Here is a 24,165-nt window from a genome sequence, read left to right as displayed (position 1 = left end):
AGAGTGGGAAAGCGCCAGCCCGCGGGCAGCCAGTGCCCGGCTGCCCCAGTAAGACCCCCAGGCGGTCCTGCCCGGTGCCCTGCAGAGAGCCTCTTGCAGCCCTGGGCACCGCCCCTGCCCTGCCCTGACCCCTTGGCCTCGAAATGCTGTCATCGGAGGAGCCTTCCCGCTCGGACCAAGGCCAGGATGGACAAAGCTAGAGCTGGGGCAGGCAAGGCGCCATCCTGTCCTCGAGGCCGTGGGAAGAGAAGCACGCACAGTCTGAGAGCCTCTCGGTCCGCCAGGCCTCTGCAGAGGGGCCACCATGGCTCTGGCCCGAACCGGCTGGCAGCTGGGAGCCCTGGTGTGGGGCGCCTGCCTCTGCGTCCTGGTGCACGGGCAGCAGGCCCAGCAGGGACAGGGCTCAGACCCGGGGCGCTGGCGACAGCTGATCCAGTGGGAGAATAACGGGCAGGTGTACAGCCTGCTCAACTCGGGCTCCGAGTACGTGCCTGCAGGACCTCAGCGCGGCGAGAGTAGCTCCCGAGTGCTTTTGGCGGGCGCCCCCCAGACCCCGCAGCGGCGCAGCCAAGGAGGCCCCCGGCGGCGGCAGGCCCCTTCCCTGCCCCTGCCCGGGCGCGTCGGCTCAGACACTGTGCGCGGCCAAGCGCGGCACCCGTTCGGCTTCGGCCAGGTGCCCGACAACTGGCGCGAGGTGGCCGTCGGGGACAGCACGGGCATGGCCCGGGCCCGCACCTCGGTTTCCCAACACGGGGGCTCCACCTCCTCGGTCTCGGCCTCGGCCTTCGCCGCCACCTCCTACCGCCAGCCACCCTCCTTCCCGCAGCAGTTCCCCTACCCGCAGGCGCCCTTCGTCAGCCAGTACGAGACCTATGATCCCGTGGCGCGGACCTACGACCAGGGCTACGTGTACTACCGCGGCGCGGGCGGCGGCCTGGGCGCTGGGGCTGCGGCCGTGGCCTCGGCGGGAGTCGTCTACCCCTTCCAGCCCCGGGCGCGCTACGAGGAGTACGGCGCGGGCGAGGAGCAGCCTGAGTACTCGCCGCAGGGCTTCTACCCGGCCCCGGAGAGGCCCTACGCGCCGCCGCCGCAGCCCGCCGACGGCCTAGACCGTCGCTATTCGCACAGCCTGTACCACGAGAGCGCCGCGGGCTCCGAGCAGGCCCACCCCGACCCTAGCCCCGACGCCGCTCAGGGCAACGGCGGCGCCTATGGCGGCGACCCCCGCCTCGGCTGGTACCCGCCTTATGCCAACGTTCCGCCCGAGGCCTACGTCCCGCCGAGGGCCGTGGAGCCGCAGCCCCCGTTCCTCGTGGTGGAGCCGCCATACCTACCGGTGCGCAGCTCGGATGCGCCCCCGGCCGTGGGGGAGCGCAACGGCGCGCAGCAGGGCCGTCTCAGCGTGGGCAGCGTGTACCGGCCCACCCAGAACGGCCGAGGTGAGTACTGTCCCCACACCCCGTGCTTGGTCCTCCTGGTCCCTGGTGAAGGTGAACCGCTCTGTGAGCCCAGACCCTCCTCCGTCCTTAACCAAAGACCCCCCCAGCACCCTGCGTTGCTAAGGATCCCCCACCCCCCTATCAGGAGCCCCGCACATCCCACCTTTCAGCCTTTCCCTGGCTACACATCATTGGTGCCAGGATTTGGCCAGGCAGGCCTGGGCTCTGACCCTGGCTTGGGGGCAGGGGGCTCTGGGAAGAAGCACCTTCCAGACCTGGTTTGGGTCATTTGGGGACAAAGGGAAGGAGCTCTTCTCCCTGCCTCTTCCTCATTCCAATCAGGGCATGTCCTCCACCCTTGGAGATGCCCCTATGCCAGCCTCACAGGGTGAAGCAGGGATAACGCAGGTCAGAAAGGCCTTATAGGATCCCTCTGGAGATGTGGCAAGTTCCTGGTCCCTGGGCGCCATGAGCTTGGCCCCAGTGAGCAGGAGGTTAGAGGAGAAGCTCTTGCCCTAGGAATCCAGACTAGATGACAAGAGTTCTCTCAGGGACACTGGAGGGGCCAGTGAGGCACTAGCCTGGGTGCAAAATTTAAGGGGGTACCAAAAAACTCAGTCATTGAGGTAGGTAATATGTTAATGCATTTTCAGAGCAAAATAATGTAAAACATTCCATCATGAACAAAATATCCCAATTTTAAATAGAATCAGTAACGGTGCCATGCCAAGCCACATTGGAGCCTACGGCAAACAGAAAAATCAGCAATGCTGATGCTCTCTTTATTTGAAATTTTGATGTTTTGTTCATCCTAGACTTCTTTGCATTAATTTTGATTTTTAAAAATATTGCATGAAATATTACTTATCTGGTTCCTGAGTTTTTTGGCACCCTCTTAAATTTTGCACCCCAGGCCAGTGCCTCACTCACTTCACACAGCTCATCCTAGTCTAGGCCCTGGGTGAGAATCTTAGGAGGCTGCTGTGGATGGGCCTCCCTCTGGCTTTTTTGGGTGTGGGTGGGGTGTGGGTGATTTTATGACCTGGGAAGGCCCAAGCCATCTGCACACGAGGACGCAGTGCAGGGGGCAGCCTTCCTTCCGTCCCCATTGTCCATGCAATCCACTCCTGCCCTACCTCTTAGATTCCCTGCTCCACACCAAGGTTACTGTGCCAGGCCCACCAGGTGAGAACTGAGGTCTTCGGGGTCCAGGGGCTCAGGTGCTGCACCCCCAGCATTAGCTCCTCTGCCTCTGTCAGCATGGGGACTGATGCCTTGTCTTCAGCCACACCGACCTTGGGTGACAGGTTGCTGCTGAAGCAGGGGTAAGGGGGTGTGTGTGTGAGGGGGGCGGGGGCGTTCCTGTTTCCCTAGGGGCAGCTGGAACCCAAGGCTAGGCGAGGGAGTGTCCCCCTCACATCCGAGGCATAGCCCTCAAGTTGGGCGCTGAATCGCAGTGTGAGAACATGCAGGAGTAAGGTAGAGGGCCCTCTGTGATATGATATGATAAGGAGCCACCCTCATTCTCACCGGGACCCTGCAGCTGAGCGTCAGCTGCTCAGCTGCTCCTAGAAAACTCCTTGCAGGAGAAGACATATAGGGTGCTAAACTTTTTATTTTATTTTATTTTATTGGGGAATATTGGGGAACAGTGTGTTTCTCCAGGGCCCATCAGCTCCGAGTCGTTGTCCTTCAAACTAGCTGTGGAGGGGCAGCTAAGCTCCAAGTCCAGTTGCCGTTTTCAACCTTTAGTTGTAGGGGCACAGGCCACCATCCCATGTGGGAATTGAACCAGCAAACCTTTTGTTAAGAGCTCACGCTCTAACCAACTGAGCCATCCGGCCGCCCCTAAGGTGCTAAACTTTTGCAGTAGCTTTTCTTAGAATGCAACACCACAGAGTGGGGCTCAGCCAACCGCCCCCCCTCAAACCTCTGAGCAGAGGAGAAAACCGAGACCTCAAATTCCACAGCACTGCTGGCAGAGCCAGGCCTGGGACTGGACATCTGTGCTCCAAGCCAGTGGGTTTTCCAGGGCCCCTCTTTGGCCTGTAGTTCTTAAGGTTCAGAGGGGGACCAACCACGGCAAGGCTATAGCTGGACTGGGGGTGCTTGGTGCTTGGCAGGGCCTCTGGCCATTGCTCCTGAGCCCCACAATTCATTTGGATGAAAGACATTTCTCCCCTGAAGGTAGATACTAGGGGCCAGGCCCCATATCCTGGTATGCACCAAATCCAGGCCCTGCTCTGGGGCATACCTCAGTGCTGCAGTTGGGCAGGCATTGGGGGGATGGGCTAGGGGAGCCCAGAGGAGGAGCCTCCCCAGGCAGGGTCTGGGGACTCAGGGGACCTGCTCAAGCACTGCTGCAGGGAGAGCCATCTGCACCCTCCCCTAGTCATGGAGGGGATGGTGTGTGGGTGGGACTGTTGGGGGTATGGGCCAGTTTGGGGCTCAGAGAGGGAGCACTACTTTCCCGCCCATCATTGGTTCCCCATCCCCACCCTACTAGGCTGGGACCATGGAAAATCCCTGTTCAGAGAAGTCCAAGTCTTGTTCTTGAGCTCAGACCCCCAAGCCTGGTGTGGGAGTCCAGGGCGGATTCTCCGAGGCTGACCTCATTCCTCCTGGCCACACACCCAGGGGTCTGAAGCAGGGCGCTGGCAGCCTGTGTGCGTGGGCGTGAACGTGTCCTCACAACACCAGACACATGTGCGCACCACCCTCGTCCCGCCATCTTTGGGTGGTTTCCAAGCGCCTTTCTAGGACCCAGTTTCTCCCTGAGGGGCCTGGACCCTCTTCCCTCCCACCCTGGGTGGGGGATGCCCAAGGCCTCCAACTCTGCAACATGTAACTGGAGAGAAGACCAGGAAACAGGCCCAGAGAGAGTCACATATTCTCCTGGCTCTCAGCAAATCCATGCAGAGGCCTGGAGGGTGGCCGCCTGCTTCCCAGGCCCGGCTGTGTCCTCAGCACTGTCTGTCTCCCACGACCAGACCCCCCTCTCCGGCCTCCTTGCCCCTGCTCCGTCCTCCCCGCAGCCTCAGCTTCTCTGAGCTGGTGGTCTTAGTGCCAGCCCCAGAAGACCACGGCTCTTCTCCCAGGGCCTCTCCCTTACACCCCTAGCCTGATTTACTGGCTCTGACAACCCTGTGAAAGTTACATGGAGCCTCTCAGGGCATCTCTGTGCCAGCCTTGCCTGGCATGAATCCTCCATCCCTGCCCTCACACAGCCAGTTGGAGGTCAGCAGGGAGCTGTGGCTGCCTCCTCCCTGATGCCCTGGTCCCTGCCTCTCCCTCACCAGTCCATCCTACACATGGGGCAGATAAACCCCGAGTTGCTGGCCATGTTTCTCTCCCGCTCAGGAGTTTCTGTGGCTCCCAATGCCTCCAGGACAAAATCTGAATGCCCGTGGCTCCAGAGCCTTGAGGCACCTCCTTCCTCTCCCCGCCACCTCGTCCCTCTCTCAGGTCTCCACAGCCCCCATGGGGACTGTGCTATACCTAGACCTAGAGGGTTCACCTCCCTGCACACACGGGGTGTTTCTGGGGTGTTCACCTCTCCATCCAGTGCCTCATACCCAAGAGGTCAGACTCCCTTTAGTCCCTGAGAATGGCCTTGGCGCCCTGCCCCCCCCCCCCGCCCCTCCAGGTCACCTACCCACCTCCACAGGGCTGGGAGTAGAGACAGGGAAGGATGGAAGCAGCCTCCCACAGCAAGCATCCCGAATTAGAGTCCCAAGGTGGAGATGATGGTGACAACGTGGCCATTTGCTGAAGAACACCTGCTGAGCTTAGCGGTTTAAGTGTGTAATTTTATTCACCCCCACAGCCTCCTAGAGAGGTTGGACATTATGGTACAGATGAGAAAACGTAGACTTAGGGAGATCTCACAGGCTGGATGCAGCTGATCCAGAATTCACACCGAGCCTGTCATCTCTGCTTTGCACAGAAACCACCTAGGAGGACCCCCACCCTGCCTCCTCCAGGTGGGCAGGGCGACAGCCTGGACCTCCTCCACCAACTTCCCCTCCCTGGGCCTCTGTTCCTCCAGCTGCAGCGGGCAAGATAATTACACTAGCATCTATAGGGCACTTTACACATCACCCCTCTTAGTTCCTGCAGCCACCCCATGAACCAGGTAGTTATTCATCCCATTTCATAGAAGGCGACAGGCCCACTTGCTAATTGTCACACAACCTCTTAGTAGCAGAACCATGATTTGAGTCTGCATGACTTCCCCATCCCGAGTTCTTAATTGTTATACATTATTATTTTTAAAATTTTTATGTATACCCCGTATTTAATTTTTATGTATTCTTGCATACCCTGCACACTTCATTTATTCACTCATTTTTTTGGTCATTCAACAGACATTTGATAGTCATCTCTGTTCCAAGCACAGGTTGTGTGTGACAGGGTGAGATAGGCCAGTGAGTGTGAAGGCTTTGGAAGTGAAGACTCCCTTGGCAGGATGGTGTTAGAGCCTTGCCATCCTCATGCCAGACTCCAGGACCTTTACTTAACAAACACTTATCTACTGCTTCCTAAGTGCCGGACACTGTTCTTAGAACTTTACAAGTAGGGTCACTTAATCCTCATAACAACCCGAGGTATTATTATTATTCCCATTTTGCAGATGACGCAACTGAGACCCTCAGAGGTTAAGTGACTTGCCCAGGTCATATAAGTGGTGACTGGAAGAGCCAGAATCACAGCTCAGCACCCCTCCCTCCTTCCCTGAAGTTGCCTCAGGTGCTCCTTCAGGAAGATATGGAGTCTTCAGGCAGAGGAAATTGTCGTAAAGGGTCCAGTGAGCAGTGGAGAGAGGGACCTGGGTCTTCTTCCTAATTCCCTGTAAGGCAGTCGAATGCCACTAGTGTGGGAACAAACAAGTGGTGTCCTGGCAGCCTCATCTAAGGCAGACTTCCTGCCTCTTCTCTCATCCAGTTGCCAGGTCACATCTTCTCTCCCCTGGTCTCAAACTGGGCCATCATTGCCAGAACAAACAGCTCCTATTTTAAATAATAATAATAGAAGCGGATATTTATTGAACACTTACTATGCACCAGACACTATGCCAGGTATTTTATTTTCATTTTCTCTTAATCCCCCCAGCAACCTGTGGGATAGATAGTATTATCACCCTCAGTTTACAGACCAGGAAACCGAGGCTAGAGAAGGTCAGTAACCCATCTGAGGTCTCAGAGCTCATCAGTGGCCAAGCTTGCATCCAGGCTGACTCTCTAGCCCACTGACTGCCTTCAGGGAAGGAAGGGTATGTCTTCACGTTCATTGTTTCTCTCAAGTCTAAACCCCCTGGAAAACCCACATTTGGAGTTTTGTCTCGCATCCACAGGCCCCACAGAGCCTTTGGAGGTGGTGGCAGAGCAGGGTGGGACATCATCAGGGCCTGTGGGCACCAGGCTCCCGCCGCACTTGACCTGGGTGTCCTGGCCTTTCGTCCCCCTCCTCCCTCTCTCCAAACCCCAGAGCCCCCGTCTCAATGTCCTCTTGGCTCTGAAGGGTCCCTCCTCCCCAGTAGTCCCAGCCTGAGTCCACCCACTCCTGTCCAAGCCAAGAACACATGGAAAAGTCCCCAGGGCAGTGGCTGGAATGGCAGGAGAGGAAGGGCGAGGGGAGGAGGGTGGTCAGCCCAGGCGGCCCACACCTGCTTCTAATTCCCATGCAGGCATTCCTGTGGAGCAGCAGTTGGCTGGGCTCGGGAGGCCGGAATGAGCGGCCAGGTCTGGTCCCCTGCCCTGCCCTGCCCTAGCAGCCTCCTCACCACAGGCAGCCGCACCCAGAGAGCCTTTGTGTCTGCATTCAGATGTCGGGCCAGGGTCAGGCCAGGGTCCTTCTCCCGCTTGCTCATGGGCACTCAGAAATCAGGCATTTGCGTATCACCTGGAAATGGGTAATGCTGGTGTCAGAACGCCAGAGCAGGAAGGGACTCAGGTTAGGAAGGCAAGGCCTGAAAAACCTGTGCCATCAAAAGCCTCGAGAGACAACCCACCTTTCCTCCTGCTCAGGAGACAACTGATACCACAGGTTTTCCAACCCCAAAGCTAATCCTGTTTCCAAAAAAAAAGGACTTTTGGAATCAGTCCCATTCTTTGTTTGGTCATGAAATCTGTGCTCATACAGGCAGATGGCACCAGACCCTCTATGGGGTGCAGTGATTTGTGAACATGCTCACCCCATGGGTGTATAGGTGCCAGGCCATGAGCTGAGTGCAGGGATGCCCCAGACCTACCCGTGTCTCGCTGAGGTCTCAGCCCAGCAGCAAGAAGGCAGGCACACAGGATGCAGTGGCCCAAGCCCACCTCCATCTCTGCAGCTCCCAGACCTGCTGTACCCTGAGGTCTGGGCTTGCAGCTGGGGAGCAGGCAAAGGAGAACCCCACCCACTCCCAGGAGCTCTTGTCTGGCTGAGCACCTCATGAGGATATTCAGCCATTCAACAATATTGTGTGCTGGGCAGTGGCCTAAAGCTGGGTATTCATTAGTGAAAAGAAACGCACAAAGTTTTTGTCCCATGGGTCTTGTATTTTCATGCGTAAACATAATAAATAGGTAAATAATCAAAGGTTGTAAGTACTGTGGAAACAATAGCAATAAGTAAGGGAGAGCTGGAGCGTAGAGGGGGCAGATTGCAAAGGTGGTCAGAACAGGCCTCTTGAAAGTGACATTTGAACAGAGACTGGAAGGAGGGGAATGAGCAAGCCATGCAGCTATTTGCAGGAAGAGCATTCCAGATAGAGGAAACAACCAGTGCAAAGGCCCTGAGGCTAGAGTTCCCTGGGGGTTTCAAGTGTGTGTCAGTGTGGTTAGAGCACAGTGGCCTGGGAGCGGGGAGCATAATAGGAGACAGGTGAGAAACGTAACAGGCCCAGACCATGGAAGACCTTGTGGCCACTTTGGCTCGGATTCTCCTGCATCGGGGAGCTACTGCAGGGTTTGAGCTGAGAAGTGACATTTAAATAGAGGCCCTGACAGCTGTGCTGCGAGTGGACAGTGGGGAGACAGGTAAGAGACTGCGAGGAGGCTGGTACAGAGATTCAGGCAGAGATGACGGCAGCTGGGCAGGGAGACAACAATGGAGGTGGTAGAAGTCAGATTCAGGATGTATTTTGGAGATAGAGCTGAAGGGATTTCCTGATGGATTGGACGTGGGTGTAAGATAAAGAGAAGGGGTCAGGCATAACGTAAAGGTTTATGGCCTGTGCAGCTAGAAGGGTGAAGCTGCTAGAAGCTGAGATGGAAAAAGGTCACAGGCAAGGATCTGAGGGGCAGGGCGGGAGCCCAGAGGCCTAAAACATCCAGGAAGGTTTCTGGAGGTGGGGCAGGTGCCCTGAGCAGGGCCTGCAAGGGCGGGAGGCCGGGAGAGGTAGAGGCTGTGCTCACACTGGGAAGGGTGCAGGTCAGTGAGGTGTGCAGGGAGGTGGCAGAAGCCTTGGCCGGCAAGGAAGGTCGCTAACCTCCCCAAAGGTTGGCATCGGCCGCCTCCCAGCTCAGCCCCGGCCTGCTTCCTGGGTGGTTTGCTCAATTGAACACTCACAGATGCCCTTCTCTGAGCTGGGCCCTGCCACAGAGAGGAGTGAGGCCATCTCTGCCACCGGACAGTGTCTCCCAGTCTGGTGGAGGCAGCAGATGGGCTGGAAGAGGGGTGGCAGGGCGGTGGCAGAGGGGTGGTCAGGACTGACAGGGGAAGCTGTGGGGCCTAAAAACTGTACCCCAGTGAGGGCAGAGCTGGGCTGTACGTGTGTGTGCGTGTGTGTGTGTGGTAGGGAATTCCAAGGCAAGGGCACCACAGCACCAGAGGCGGGGGCAGAAAATGTCAGGTGTGTTAGGGAGCTGTCTACTGATCCTCAGTGTTAAGAGATCTGGGAGGCCAGGTTAAGGACGCTGTGGCTGCCACCCTGAGCAGTCTGGGCTGATTGTGTGGGCAGTGGGGAGCCATGGAAGGCTTGGGGCTGGCTTCATGGCTAGCACAGCGCCTTTGCCTGGGCTGGGATCGCCCCTCACAGTGGGGCGCAGACCCCACTGCCACCTTGCCGGCCTGCCTGTCACGCACGTTTGGCTCTGCCGGGTTGCTGCTGACAACTTAATGTCCTGATTATTAGATGATAATTTCATGGGGCACGGAGCTGCCAGCTCCCACCCCGGGGGCCCTCTCAGCTCATCGCTCCTCAAGGCCATGCTCTCAGCTCCCTGCTTTCCCTACCTAGGGCTCCTCTGGAGTCTGGCTGCTCAGGGAGCCAGGACAACCCGCTGCGCACGTGTGTCACACCCACTGCCCATTGTCTGCTGGGCATTGTTTATCCTTGTACCAGGCTCAGGGGACTGGGGCTGTTTTGCATTCCACTCTCCTTCATCTGCTTCTTGTGAGCAGAGGGCCTGGGGAGGGAAGATTTCCAAGGAGATGAGGTTTATGGAACCCACAGAAAAGGGGAAGCCAACAGGGAAACAGGTGAGGTGTGGGCAAGTGGCAGGAATGTAACCGCAGGCCCTCTGCACTGGGCAGCCTCCAGGAACCGCTGAGCAGGAGGGAACAGATCGCTCATAAGGCAGGAGGATTTAGGTCAGACGTGGGAGAATTTCCTGGCTGCTAAAGGATAGTCTGTAGAGGTTGTGAGAGGTCCTGGGCTCTTGCCCAAGGCTGGGGAATGGACTGAATATCCCCTGAAAAGTATTTTAATCTCCAAGTGTTTATGGAGCCATCAAATTATGCTCAAGGACCGGTTAGTCCAATCTCCCCATTGTCCACATGGGGGAGCTGAAAAGGGAAGGGACCTGGACAGCAGGGAATTGGACAAGATGGTGAACTCGCCTGCGAGTCTTACTACCGAGAAGGCCCAGCCTGTGTCCTGCCAGGGGAAGGGAAGACTGTCCCAGGTTCCCATGGGCTGGCATGTGGACCAGCCGCAGGCCCAGGCCCAGGCTGGGTGGAGGGTGGGGCAGGCTGGCCTGAGCACCTTGTGAGGGGCCTGGACCCCGCACAGAGGAAGCTCCCGGGCCCGAGCCAGCGTGCAGAAGCTGGGCCTTGTCCTTGACTCTGTGACTTCACTGCCCTGGAGGTCTGACACGGCCCTCAGAGGCTGACGGGCTTCCCAGACCAGCAGCCACCTGCGGAAGGGCCTTGGGACCCACTACGCTTCCACCCAGCTCCTCCCTAGCCAAGTAGCCTGGCTTTGGCCAGCCCAGGGGCCCTTGCTGCCTTCTGACTCAGTGCCCCCCCCACTCCGGCCCAGCTCTGTGCAGCCTGACTCCCTGTGTGCACGACCCCGTGGTCAGTATGGAGGGGTGCCCACAGAGGGGCAGCCCAGGGCTCCAGGCCATGAGTAGGCTAGAGGACAATCAGAATCTGGAGAAATGGAGGCACTGAGGCCTGAAGAGGGGCCAGGCCTGCCCAGGGCCACACAGAAGGCCTGGGACAGAGTTGGTAAGAAGCCAGGTTCCTGTCTGCCTCCTGAGATGCTGATGGTGACAAAGCCTCCCCAGGCAGCCTTCAGGTGGTTAGCCCATCCCTGGCGTCCGTCCCAGGAGACCGGCGAGATTGGCCTGTGGGTGCACGCTATGAAGCCTGTTTATTTATAGCAATGACAAGCAATGAACTAGACAGATCTTAAATGTTTACATTGACTGAGAACCTAAAAAACAGAATGCGATTGTAAGACAATATCATTTATATATTTCAAGAATACATACGCACGGCAGATTTTACACAGAGGCACAGATGTTTGTGGACATATCTAACAGTCAGAGGTGAGGGTGAAGATTAACAAATTTTACTACAAGAGACGGGACTCGCAAAGACCGATGATAATGACTAGTTTGCTCTGAAATGAGAATTATGATTAATTCCATTTTCTGCATTTATGAAAACGAGTCTCCAGGAAAACTTCTCAATGGAACCCACTTAATAGAGTCTCCAGTGCCATGTCCAAGAACTGGATGACTCCATTCATTCTGGATAAGAGATCCCAGCCCCTCCTCAAAATTATGTCCCCGTGACTGGTGGTTCTCTCTGCCTTCTGACTAAGCATTACCCTCTCCAGGGTCTTCTTGGGATGAGGTGGGGGGGGGGGTGAGCACACGGTCTGGTTGTAACTGGACATCACCCAATCCAGCCTGGAGGGTGTGGTTGCACCCCATAAGCCAGAGACAACAGACCAGTACCCCTGCCTCTACTCCACACACCCCTGCTCAAGCATTCTCTCATCACACAACCTGCCCCCTGCCCAAGACCCTGTGAAGGGACGGACAGCCCACGCTGCAGGCCTGGCTTCTGACTGTGCCTCCTGGGAGAGCAGGCCAGAGAAGGAGGGGTTGTTCCTTCCTGGAAAAACATACCAGCAGAGGGAGGGGGCCTGCTGTTCCCAGGGACCTCAGCAGGGGGTGGGGAGGAGGGTACAGGGCCTAAAGGTGGCTCTCTTCCAGCAGATTTCTGGGAGGCAATGTATGTGTGACAGGGTGGAGCTTGGCTGATGGGGGGGGAAGGGGGACTCAGTTGGGGGCGTCACAGAGCCCCTGTGAGATGTGGAGCAAAAAGAAGATAAAGACGGTGTGATTCTGTTTATGTTCTGGAAAAGGCATTAACTAAAGTAATGAAAAAGCAGATCAATGATTACCTGGGGTGCTGGAGGGGCAAACGGGATTTACAGGGAAGGAGCAGGAGGGAACCTTCAGGAATGATGGAAACCACAGCTTGATTGTGGTGATAGTTACATGGTGTATACATTTTGTCAAAACTTACCAAATTGTACACCAAAAACCTGTGTATTTGACTGTATGTAGATAAAATTTCAAAAAAGTTCATTTTCATAAAAAGAATGAGGAGGAGTCCTGGGAGTGTGTCGGGGCCTGGGGTCTCCTCCTAGAGCTGCCCCAACTCGACCTGTGACTGGGCAGCTGCGCTGCACTCCTGAGCCTCAGGTCGCTCCAGCACCTCCATGCGCCCTGGTGTCCTGGAGCACAGCGTGAGGAGCTGCTTGTGGATGTTTGGAACAGAAAACTACAGTTGGCCCTCCGTTTCTGGGGCTGGGGAACCCACAGATACAGAGGGCCGACTAAGAGACTTACGCATCTGCAGATTTGGGTGTTCTTGGGGTGGGGGTTTCTGGAACCGAGCCCCCTTGGATACTGAGGGATGACTGCATTAAGCCGCTAATCGTTAAAGAAGCTTGCCTCACAGAGGCCAATCAGGGAAGACTTCCTGGAGCAGGAGGCACCCATCTGAACCTGAGATCGCTCAACAATAAGAGGAAGATCATCGATGACCAGGGTCAGGGCTCACATTGCAATCAGCAGCTCTGAGGTGTCTGTCTGTCCTTAGTCTTTCTCCCACATGCCTACATGTAGCACTACACAACGGCTTCTCCCCCATGGCTCTGGAGCTTATTTTTAAAAAGCCCACACCACTCAGCTACAATCAAAGAGGATTGGTGACATCAAAGCAACTCCTTTTAAGGTGTTTGTTTGTTTGTTTGTTTAAGTACTGAGCTTTAGTCTGTAATTTGGACAAACAGCAGTGAGTCTGAGGTTCAGAGTTGTTGACAGGTGTCAGACCTCAGTGTGTGGCCAGGATTCGGGCTCAGTCTAGGACCCGGGTCAGGGTTCAGTCTGACCAGGGTCAGGCTCTGTATGACCATGGTCAGGGCTCAGTCAGAGGAGAGTAGCGGCACTGACCCTCACTGGCCCTGAATACCCCTGGCCTCTTACTTGGCTGGCTCTTCTAACTTCCCTGGACGGCACAGCTAACTCATGCAATGGGCTAGAGAGGAAGGGTCGGGCCAGGAAAGCTTTGTGGAGCCATCTGTGCAGTGTTTATTGAAACCGGGCCTGGGATGGGGGAGGCGGCTGTCTGGTGCCAAATGGTGGGTCTCATGAGGCTTCAGGCCCAGTTGACCCACCCCCACATGTGCTGAAGGAAAGGCGCTTTGGTGTTGGGGAAGGGGACTATTCCTGTCTTCCTTACGTCCCCGCAAAGACTTCCAGGGACAGTGGGTGAGAGCCGGCGTGGCACCGAGGTGGCCCCTTGCTTCGAGGGCCTGAGAATCCCTGGGGAAATGATTGCAGGCATTCCTGGGGGCTTGCGTAACGGGCCCTCGGCTGGCCAAGACAGCCCCCATCCGCCAGGAGCCACCTCATCCTCACCCACCCTTGTGCTCCGAGCTTTCTCTCCATTCCGAGTAGGTGAGGTCACGCTGGCTGCCTGGCCCCGGCCCTGCATGAGGCCTGGGCCCCGGGTGAGCAGCAGCACAGTCTGGGATCCCAAGGTATGTGTGTGTGAGGGGTGGTGTGCAGGCCGACACCTCTGTGAAAGGCTGAGGTGCCAGCGTCCCCCTCCTCTGCCTCATCTCTGGACCTAAAAGCCGACAAGGGTTTTGGCAGCAAGGAGAGGGAGCTGGAAACCTGGCCATGTGACTCAAGTCCCCCTACCTCGCTTGGCCCCCAAGGACAGAGGGCTTGAAAGAAACTGGGAGGAACTTACAGCCTCATTTCATCATTTATCTGCCAGAGTCCCCGAAGCCTGAGACGGGAGGGGACGTAGAGGCTCCAGGCCCAGTCTCCTTTAAGTCAGTGAACCAGCTGGGATGGAGCCCAGGGCTCTGGAGTTGTCTGCCCACCTCCCACCCATCCCACCCAGCACCCCCACACTCCCAGCATCAAGGTCATTGCTTCTTGATTTCATGCAGATGGGGTCTAGACACCTGAGTTTGGTTTCTGCTAATTCCTCACTGGAACTAATGCTTGGTGAAGGGTTGAGGGGAAGGAAGGCAGGATGGACAGACCCAGGCTCTAGGATATCCTGGGAACAAGTGAGCACAGGAACTGGAGCAGATTCCAGACTTCCCCTGCGCCCTGTTAGGGGAGGGAGCCAGATGCCCTTCAGGTTGGAGGCCAGAGGCTGCAGACGGGAGCACATGGTGGTCCAGGGGCAGATGGCAGGAAGAAAGGAACTTGGCCGGGCGCCCAGGCTGAGAATCCTGCCCGGTCAGCAGCCTGCTCTAGGGCCGTGTTTTCCTCCTAGCCCCTTCCTTCCTGCCCACCTCCACTTCTGCCAGCCAACATTCACCTGGCTCTGCCATGAGCCTGCTGGGACCCACTTGGGGCCAGAAACCCAGGGCTCTCTTGGTAGTTCATGAAGAATGCTGGACGAGAGGAACAGAGGGTGTGTGGAGGCTGGTGCAGAGGACTGGGGAATAAGGAGGTGCAGGGAAGTGTCTCTGCCAGGAAGTTACCGGGTTCATTCAGTCCTGCCTCCAAGCCCTTGTCCATGCCGTTCCCCTAAAAAATACCCTTCCCTCTTCTCTGGCTCCACATTCCACCCTGTCCCCCACTCTTGCTCACGTCCCAGCTCTGCCAAGAGGTCTCAGTGCTCCCACAGCACAGAGCTCCAGAGCTCCCTGACCTCCCTGACCCACACCTGAACCCAGGCAGAAAGGTTCACCTCCCACACCTAGCTCAGGCTGGGAGGCTTCCTGACGATGGTGACGGCCTGTATAGAGGAAGGAGAATGACAAAGGGTATTTGGGGCTGGGGAGGTCTCTGGCCAGCCTGACCCTCCTTAATGTCACGCTCTTTCCCCTGCTCCATCCCCGTTTCCCCCACTGCCCGCTCCAGGTCTCCCTGACTTGGTCCCGGACCCCAACTACGTGCAAGCATCCACTTACGTCCAGAGAGCCCACCTGTACTCTCTGCGCTGTGCAGCAGAGGAGAAATGCCTGGCCAGGTAAGGAGCTAAGGATGAAACTTGGAGCATTGGGACAGTCCCTGGGAGTCACCCAGAACCCACATGTGTGCTGGCCAGGCTGCCAGGCTGCCTGCAATCTGCATGACCTCGGCCAAGCATCTGAGCCTCTCAGGACCTGGCCCTCATCATCTGTGAGCCTTGCCTGCCCCAAGGGAGTCAGGAGGGGAAGGGAACAAGCTGTTATCCATCATTTCTGAACACATCACTACACAAGGGAGCTTCCTTTTGCTGTGGCCTGAATCTTCACTCCAGCCCTGAAGGTTTGTGTTGCCCCATCAGGAAACCGAGGTGCAATGACAGGAACTAAAACTTTTCCGATCCGAGCTGCCTCATGAGAAGTTTCCTCATGGGGAGTTCAGATTGCCAATGCTTCCACGAGGACCTGGGGAAGTCCTCTGGGGGGACCGAGCCTTCAGGATGGGGCCAGAATATGGGCCACCTTCACAGTGTGGCTGTGGCTGACCCAGGCTGTCTGCCTGGGTCACAGCAGGGCCAGTATGCATGGGTGGCAAAGAAGCCTCAGTTGTGTGTGGCACCAGAGAGGGGAAAGACCAGTTGACGTGACCCCAGAAGGTGAACACAGCCAACTCTTCATTATTCCGAGGCGATTCTGCCTCCTGCAGAGCTGGCTTCTAAATTTATTAACAGCGAATATTCTGTTCAAATATGTATGCTTTGCGGACATCGTCCTGTGCTAAAAGAACTAGTTAAAGATTACACAGACATACTTCTTTTGTTGACAGTTCTCTATGCCGGAAGCACCTAGTTTTCTTCATTACTTGCTTTTGACATTTGAACTCTTTATTTACTTTTATTTCTTAGTATCTGGGAACCCCTTTGGAATCTAAACATTGTCTCACGTAGGGAACCTCTAGTCCACTGCCACTCAGAGTAGCTGACCACAGCTGTTACCTATCTGTAACAAGGAGCTTGTGCCAGGATGTCACTCAGCTCACTGCTTCCTCCACTGAGAAAGTCTGGCTTCAAAAAAAATGTGTCAGCTGAACTGAAAAGTGTGATTAGTGATGTAATTGATTCTCATGCTGGTGTGAGTTCCTTATCTCATTACAGACTGGCAACAGCCCTAGGACCACACGCTGAGTGCCACTTGGCCTGTGGCCTGTGCATTCAGGCCTTGTGTCCCAGCGGTCCCTGGGAAGAGAAGACAGTGGTGACGCTACTAGGCTGATTCCTCCAGCATGAGGGACTCACAGTCTCCGTAGCAATCCATGAAGGCTGAGTTTTGAGGCATCTGAGTCAAAACCCAACTATCCCTCCATCTTCCTGGAGCATCCCGTTGTGTCCAGACCTGAGCTCTGGATGGGCTGGGGAAGAGACAGCCGGGCCCTGTCCTGGAGGGGTCTCCTGGTTTAGCAGCAGGGTGGGAGGAGGGGCTAGCATGAGCAGTTTGCAGGCTGGAGCTGTATACGGCCAGAGGGGAGAGGTCAGCAAGGGCTGAGGCCTGAGAGGCAGCTGGGCGCAGGGTGAGACCTAGAAGACCTGCCAAAGCTGAAGCCCTGGAGCACAAAGCCTCGGAGATCATCGGGAGTGTGGGCTCGGCTGTGCCAGAGTGCAGACAGCCAGCAGGACCCAGACGAGGGAAGGGACTTGCTCCAAGTCTCACCACGATTTTGTGGCCAAGCTGGGCCTAGAACCTAGACCCTGATGGTTTCCCACGGTGTGCTGAGCCGGACAGAAGGGCAGCATTGAGCTCAGCAGAGGGAAGGAGGATGTTTGTTCCAACCCAGACACAGATGGATTCCAAGCCTCCCCCAGACAAGGCCAAGGGCCGTATGTCCTGGCAGAGAGGAGCCTGCACTGCCTGGCGTCCAGACATCCTCTCCGAGAGAGCTAATACCCACAGCTGGCCACCTCCTGCCTCTGGCCTGACGACCCAGACCTTAATGGGTCCAGGGACGTGCCTGGAAGCTGCTCAGGACAACTCTCAGGGGCCCATCTCAGGTGGGAACTGGGGGTCAATGAGTGAACTGTGAGCACGGACTGCACCAGATGTGTGCTCCCTGAAGGAAAGGCCAGGGCGCTGGCCCTGAAGCCACACAAGCAGTCAGGGAGAGGTGGCCCAGTCACAGGGACCGAGTGAGGTCTGTGTAACAGGGTGTGCTGCAGGCCATGCTGGCGGAGTTCACAGGCAGTCACATTCCTTTCAGTGGGGCAATCAGGGCGACTTCCTGGGGGAGTGGCCTGAGTTGGCCTAGGGGTTGGGTGAGTTCTGGGTCAGGCAAACAGCTTGAGCAAATGTGTAGATTAGCAGAAGAGTTAAGTCTGTTTGGAAAACAGTGTTGGAAGCTGGAGCCCAGAGTGCGAGTGCGTGGGGAAGCGGAAGGCAAACAGGACCAGGAGAGTGAAGAGGCTTTGACACGAAGATGTTGACCTGCTTCTCAGGCCCACCCCTGAGACAGCGCTTTAGTCAACGAGCAGGGCTCCGTCTGGAGGAGGCAAGACTGTCAGAATCTCCTGGGAGGGCTACTGTTAAAAAGACCTCTGAAGATTTTGAATGGCCCCACCCCAGGGGCTGTTCCGAGCTGAGAGTCACCTGCAGGCATCAGGGACCCACTGTCAGGCCTGACCCTGGTGACAGCTGCCAGCCCCAGAGTGGAAAGAGGGGGAGAGGCCTGAGCCTCCGTCACAGAGCAGGGGGTCAGATGCCAGCGTCTTCAGGGATAAGTCGGCCATTCTGGGTTTCGGGGTCATGGTGCCCAGCCCCACTCTGTGCTTCCCGTCTGTCCCTGCAGCACAGCCTACGCCCCAGAGGCCACCGATTACGACGTGAGGGTACTACTGCGCTTCCCCCAGCGTGTGAAGAACCAGGGCACAGCAGACTTCCTTCCGAACCGGCCGCGGCACACCTGGGAGTGGCACAGCTGCCACCAGTGAGTGGGGCCAGCGGCCTCTCCTGCCCTCCCTTTGGACTGGGGGACCTGTGCCCCAGTTCCCCACCACATTAGTGCTCGGGAGGGGCAGGTGCTGGTGGGAGGGCCCTGTGAGTTGTTTTCTCCCAAGAATCCATCAGCGGGGCAAGGGCTTCTCAGAGGAGCCTTAGCAAAAGCTGGGCTGGAACAGGAGACATGGAACGATCAGTCTTGATAGGGATGAAATTGCCTGGAACGAGGGCATTGCCCAAGGGAGGCCGGTATCAGTGGCTGCCCAAAAGGAAGTAAGAAGCCCTGGCAGGGGAGGGTGACCTGGCTAGGTGGGGACACAGAGATGCCGCCCTGTGGGACACAGGGACCCAGGGGACACAGGAGCCCAGACTGGTCAGGAGGCTGTGTTACATCCGGGTCACCTGAGCCCATCTCAGGAGGGGGCCAGGATGGGAAGCCCTGGGATGACGAGGCCCTCTTCTCTCTCCCCCAACCTGTCCGCTGCCTCCAGACATTACCACAGCATGGACGAGTTCAGCCATTATGACCTGCTGGATGCAGCCACAGGCAAGAAGGTGGCCGAGGGCCACAAGGCCAGCTTCTGCCTGGAGGACAGCACCTGCGACTTCGGCAACCTCAAGCGCTACGCATGCACCTCACACACGCAGGTTGGGCTAGAGAAGCAGGGTAGGGGCGAGGGGTGCAGGATACGGCCCAGCCCAATGGAGCTGGAGGAGTGGACAGCTGTGCAGCCTGGCTCTGGCCAAGGCTCTGGCCACTCAGGTCATCCAGAGGAGGCTCTTCTCGTCAGTCCTCAGGCCACTAAAGGGCCCCTTGGGGACTGCATACCCCCGCCCCCGGCCCCTTCCTGCTTCATTCCCAGGTGTCTTCTCTTGGAAAGAAAGGAACATTCCAACAAAGTCAGGATGGCATGGTGTTCTGTTTGCCGACTTGTGCACCCAAATCCACCTTTCTCTCCATCTGTCCCATCATCACAGAGTGGCCATCTGTACTGCCTGTTTGTCCCTTTATGTGCCCCTCCACCCATTTCTCCCAGGCATGCCCCCTTTTTCATTTGATCCCTCTAGGCCACCGATGGGCTGAGGCAGGAGCAGCCCCATTCCGAGCAGCTGCCTGGGCCGGGGTCGGGCGAAGCACAGGAAGGAGGCCCCAGGCTCTGAGGAGGATGCAACACCCGACTTCTACTCTTGTGCCTTTTCCTAGGGCCTGAGCCCAGGCTGCTATGACACTTACAACGCGGACATCGACTGCCAGTGGATTGACATCACTGACGTGCAGCCCGGGAACTACATCCTCAAGGTGGGCCCCTGGTCTGGGCACCCCCTCCGCCTGCTGCTCTTGTCAGTGTCCCCACCTCTGAAATACACTCCAGCCTCTGGCTGTGTCCCTCCCCAGCATCCTGGGCCTTCACACAGAGGTCTGCCCTTCCCATGAAGGTCTTAGCCTCGGGCACATACAGCCTCTTTCCATAAAGACACCAAGGAGCCCTCGGCCCAGGTGTGGTGGTGTCAGAGAGTGGGGATTCTGTCTTTCCTAAGTGACAGAGTACGTAGAAAGCCATGTGGTCCATCCCCCGTCTGTGGGCAGGGCAGGCCATCTGGGAGAGGACACTGCCGTCTGAGAGAGATACTCAGCTCCTCACAGTGACCCCTGCAAAGCCAGGGACTCCTGTGACCAATAGTCCCTTCCAGCCTGAACCCCACCTCCAAAGCACACTCACTCCAATACCCCGTCCCTTGGGAGGAAACAGGTAGAAAAGCACGGTGGGGACACACCGCCCCACGTGGTATACCCCTGTGCAGGCTTACCAGGGCCGGGCCATTATGACCTCATCTGGGGAACCAAATCAGCCTCCTCCACCCAGGTACGAAGTGAGGGCGGGTACATTGTGCCAGGTCCCCCTGGACCTGCTGCTCCACACTGAAGTTCAGTGAAGCAAGAGCAGTGAAGACAGGCTTGGGAAACGGTTTTAACCTGCATGAAATGGGCTGCTGGGGCGGCCATATTCAGAACTCAGCTACCTGGAAGCTGTTGCAGCCTCATCTGAGCACCTCTCAGCAGGCTCGGGGGGCCCTGCTGCATGTCCCCCGGGGCCGAGGTTGTCCAGGCTCTTCTGCCCTCCCCTCGTGCATCCACTCACAGACTGTACAAAGGCCCCTCTGAATTATGGGCCCTGCAGAGCCAAGCACATAAGCAACACGCAGTTCGCGCCCATAAGGAGTGTACGAGGATTTAAAAGTAGCCTCCTCCCACCTGATCTCAAGTGTTCCGCAAATAAAGCTGGGTGTAGCCTACCCCCGTGAGCCGCCCCCCAGTAATCCAACATTGAAAAGGCTTCCTTGTGTCCTGACAGCTTTTCTTCAGACAAAAAGCACAGCTTGTGCTTGGCCCCTCTCAGTGAGTGTCAGGCATCTTGGGCTCCAGGCAGAGGATGCCACCTGGCATGAGACAGGCCTTCAGCAGGTCATCTAGCCGGGCACGTATGCGGTGAAAGGGTGTGAGCTTCGGAGTCGGGAGACCGGGCATGGGAGCCCTGCTCGGCCCCTCCCTCCCTGCTGTGTTTCCTAGGGCAGTGATTCAACCTCTCTGAGCCTGAATGCCCTGTGCGGAGCCCACTGGCCTGGGGAAGTTTCCCACCTTCTGATAAGGGTGACCTGATGTGCTCTTAACTAGGGCGGCCTCTTCTTTCCTCCCTCTGTCTCTCTGCATCTCTCCGCGCCTCTCCATCAGTGTATCTGTCTCCTACCTCCTACCTCTCACGCAGTCTTTCTCCACCTCCCCGTCTCCCTCTTTCTGTCTGTCTGCCTCTCCACCACCTTGCCTGGTGACCAAGTGAGACACACCCCTCTGACCAGGTCCCGTTCCCTCTGTTGCCCGTTTCCTCCAGGTGCATGTGAACCCCAAGTACATTGTGTTGGAGTCCGACTTCACCAACAATGTGGTCAGATGCAACATCCACTACACAGGCCGCTATGTTTCTACAACAAACTGCAAAATTGTCCAGTAAGTGCTCGCCTGCTCCACCCCTTTCCTGCCCCGGGAACAAGCCAGGCCACGTGAAACACACACCAGGATACCTGCACTTTTCACCTCTGCGGCCACACACAGCTGCAGGTGGGCCCAGCCCACAGGCAGGGCAGGGGGAGTCTTGTCTGCAGCAGCCCCAGGCTGTGTTCCCGTGGTGGGGCTCAGGCTGCCGTGTAGATCTGGGGTGTGGCTCCCTAAGATTTGTCGTGTGGGAACCAGCAAGAGGCAGCATCGCTGAGTGGACATGCGCGGCTCTGCAGTCTTAGTTCTGTAACTTCCTCACTCTGTGACATTGGACAGCTCCACCTCCCCTCTCTGAGATGCTTTTGTCAACTGTACAATAGCCACTGTTTATATCCCACGTAGGCTTGTGAGGAGGATTTAAAGGCTTGACATCCGTGCACATTCAAGAACCCTTCACAGGGGCACTCAATAAATGGCACCTATGATCATTAGTGTCTTTATCAAGTGGGTTGAGTTAAACAGTCCCAGGTTAGAGGTGATTCTGGTTGGAATGAGACATGGTTGGTCGCTGGGCCCATGGTCAAGTTGATAAGCTCTGAGCCCAGGCCTTTGGCATGTGGCTCCTGGGTAGGGTGGGTCCTCAGCTGTCACTGTCTCATGCTGGCTGTCCTCAGCCTCTCTCCTGATTCCTGCCATGAAGTACTTTGCAGAGCGGCCCCCTGCAAAAGAAACCTCACCCCACTACATGTGAGTTTAAAATGTTTGATCAGGTCAAAGCAACTCTTTAGCATTAAAAAAAGGGAGAGACAGCAAAATCCTAGAGCTTTAATCCCTCAGCTGGAGGATGAACAGCAGAGATTCCAAGGCCCAGAGAGTCCTCTTTACCCAAAAGTGGATGCTTATTAATGCTTGACAGGTGGAGCGTGTAACCAGGATCAAGGCTCAGTGTGTGAGCAGGGTCAGGGCTCAGTGTGTGAGGAGGGTCGGGGCTCAGTGTGTGAGCAGGGTCGGGTCAGTGTGTGAGGTGGGTCGGGGCTCAGTGTGTGAGCAGGGTCGGGGCTCAGTGTGTGAGCAGGGTCGGGTCAGTGTGTGAGGTGGGTCGGGGCTCAGTGTGTGAGCAGGATCGGGGCTCAGTGTGTGAGCAGGGTCGGGGCTCAGTGTGTGAGCAGGGTCGGGGCTCAGTGTGTGAGCAGGGTCGGGTCAGTGTGTGAGGCGGGTCGGGGCTCAGTGTGTGAGCAGGGTCGGGGCTCAGTGTGTGAGGAGGGTCGGGGCTCAGTGTGAGCAGGGTCGGGGCTCAGTGTGTGAGCAGGCTCGGGGCTCAGTGTGTGAGGAGGGTCGGGGCTCAGTGTGTGAGCAGGATCGGGGCTCAGTGTGTGAGGAGGGTCGGGGCTCAGTGTGTGAGGAGTCGGTGCTCAGCGTGTGAGGAGGGTCGGGGCTCAGTGTGAGCAGGGTCGGGGCTCAGCGTGTGAGCGGGGTCGGGGCTCAGCGTGTGAGCGGGGTCGGGGCTCAGTGTGTGAGCAGGATCAAGACCCATTTAGAGAAAGCTCTTTCAGCCTTGGGTGCTACCACGAAGCAGACTCCACTCCCCATCGTACCATGTATACTAAAAATGAGAACAACAGCCTCTAGTTCTGTGCAGAGATTAGGTTCCTCATAAGCAGAATTATTAGGTTGGTACAAAAGTAATTGTGGTTTTTGCAATGATTTTTAACCTGTTAAACAATAGTTACCTTTGCACCAACTTAATATATCAGAATTATTCAGGTCATAGAGTATGTTTGAAACAACTGACTCCTGGCCCCTCCCTGGCAGCATGGCTCTTTCTCAGGCCTGTATTTCCAGCCCTTTCTCACTCCTCAGGGCCTGTCTCAATTAGCCATTTAAATTTAGGGGTTACCTAAATGGCAGAAGTGTTCTGGGAAGCCATTCTATGGAAGGAGAAGGAAGGAAGGAAGGAAGGAAGGAAGGAAGGAAGGAAGGAAGGAAGGAAGGAAGGAAGGAAGGAAGGAAGGGAGCATACAAGAAAAAAGGGGGCTGAGGGGCATGCAGTGGGGCAGGGAGCCTACAGCCCCTCTTATTCTGCCGGCTGCTGGGGAAGGTGGATTAAAACAGCCTCCCTTTTCCAGGCAGCACCACAGGCTAGGCCCCTCAACAAGGCAGACAGCAAAGCAGAGCACCTCCCTCCCCACCTCCCCTGGGGCCTGTGGGCCCTTCCCTTTGAGCCTTTTACATAAGTGCTTGGAAAGGCTCAGGTTTTATTAGAGCGTCTCTGTGACCCTGACCGCAGGCAGGCGTCTGGGCCAGCACACAGGAAGCTGGAAGGAAGGAGCCTTCCCAGAAAGGCCACGGGACTGACGCCTGTGGGTTTCAATCTTGTTTCCGAAGAGGAAAAAGGAGGTTTTGGGGGAAAAAAGTACTGAGTTAGAAAGAAAGTATTTCCAGACAGTAGCAGCTCTGCCTAGAAAACAAGACAATCTGAAACTCACAGCACAGGGAGGGGATGGTCCTGAGATAGTACCTGGGTGGGAGGCCATGACACCCCCCTTCTGGGACATGGGGCTGAGGACCCCTTCTCCCGAGCCCAGGTTACTGAGGCAAACTGAGGCCCGTGCCTGCCCTCCACATGGGGTCTGGGCTGTGCAGGGGAAGCCTTCAGCTGGGGAGGCAGCGGGGGCCTTGCTGACAGTGAGGTGAGGGCCTGCCCCTCTGCCTACCATTGACCTGTTCTGTTTCTCTCCTTAGATCCTGATCGGAGAGGGTGGACCGACAGCCAACACCCCCACTTCCCAAGGCAGGTCCTGCTCCCCAGGCAGCCTCCCACCAGGACAAACCTGGCCCAAGGGGCACAGCCCCCACCCCCAGAGGCAGGGGCAGTGGGACACAGGGACATCCCTCCCTGCCGGCCTCAGGGAGCGAACATGGACCGAAACCACAGGGATTCTGGATGCCAGGCCCTATGTCGTACTTAACTTTTCTCTACCGCGTTATTTTGTCGGTTGTTGGTTTTTATTTTTTATATTTTGGGCATACCACAGAGCAAGATTGCCCAGACCTGGGCTGAATAAAACAAGGTTTTTCTA

The 24,165-nt window shown here is 56.8% G+C and overlaps 1 protein-coding gene across 3 annotated transcripts; it reads left to right on the top strand.

Moving 5' to 3' along the window:
- Nucleotides 1-24,165, top strand: LOXL1 (lysyl oxidase like 1). 3 transcript variants are annotated; one of them, XM_019736051.3, is made up of 7 exons: nucleotides 1-1,439; nucleotides 15,062-15,170; nucleotides 17,945-18,082; nucleotides 18,585-18,741; nucleotides 19,298-19,393; nucleotides 20,982-21,097; nucleotides 23,828-24,165. In XM_019736051.3, exons 1-7 carry the CDS (start codon nucleotides 305-307, stop codon nucleotides 23,832-23,834), a joined length of 1,758 nt encoding a protein of 585 aa, XP_019591610.3. In that variant the 5' UTR covers nucleotides 1-304; the 3' UTR covers nucleotides 23,835-24,165. The 3 variants fall into 3 exon arrangements, 2 of the variants coding, with proteins under 2 accessions (XP_019591610.3, XP_088652966.1); XR_012494867.2 differs by having other exon boundaries at nucleotides 158-1,439; nucleotides 18,585-19,393; XM_088796840.1 differs by lacking the exon at nucleotides 23,828-24,165 and having other exon boundaries at nucleotides 158-1,439; nucleotides 20,982-21,101.

The sequence above is a fragment of the Rhinolophus sinicus genome, chromosome 3, assembly GCF_057876585.1.
Source record: "Rhinolophus sinicus isolate RSI-liver-muscle chromosome 3, RSI-T2T, whole genome shotgun sequence".
NCBI lineage: Eukaryota > Metazoa > Chordata > Mammalia > Chiroptera > Rhinolophidae > Rhinolophus > Rhinolophus sinicus.
Note: the sequence above shows the minus strand (reverse complement) of the source record. Positions and strands in the feature narration are given on the sequence as shown.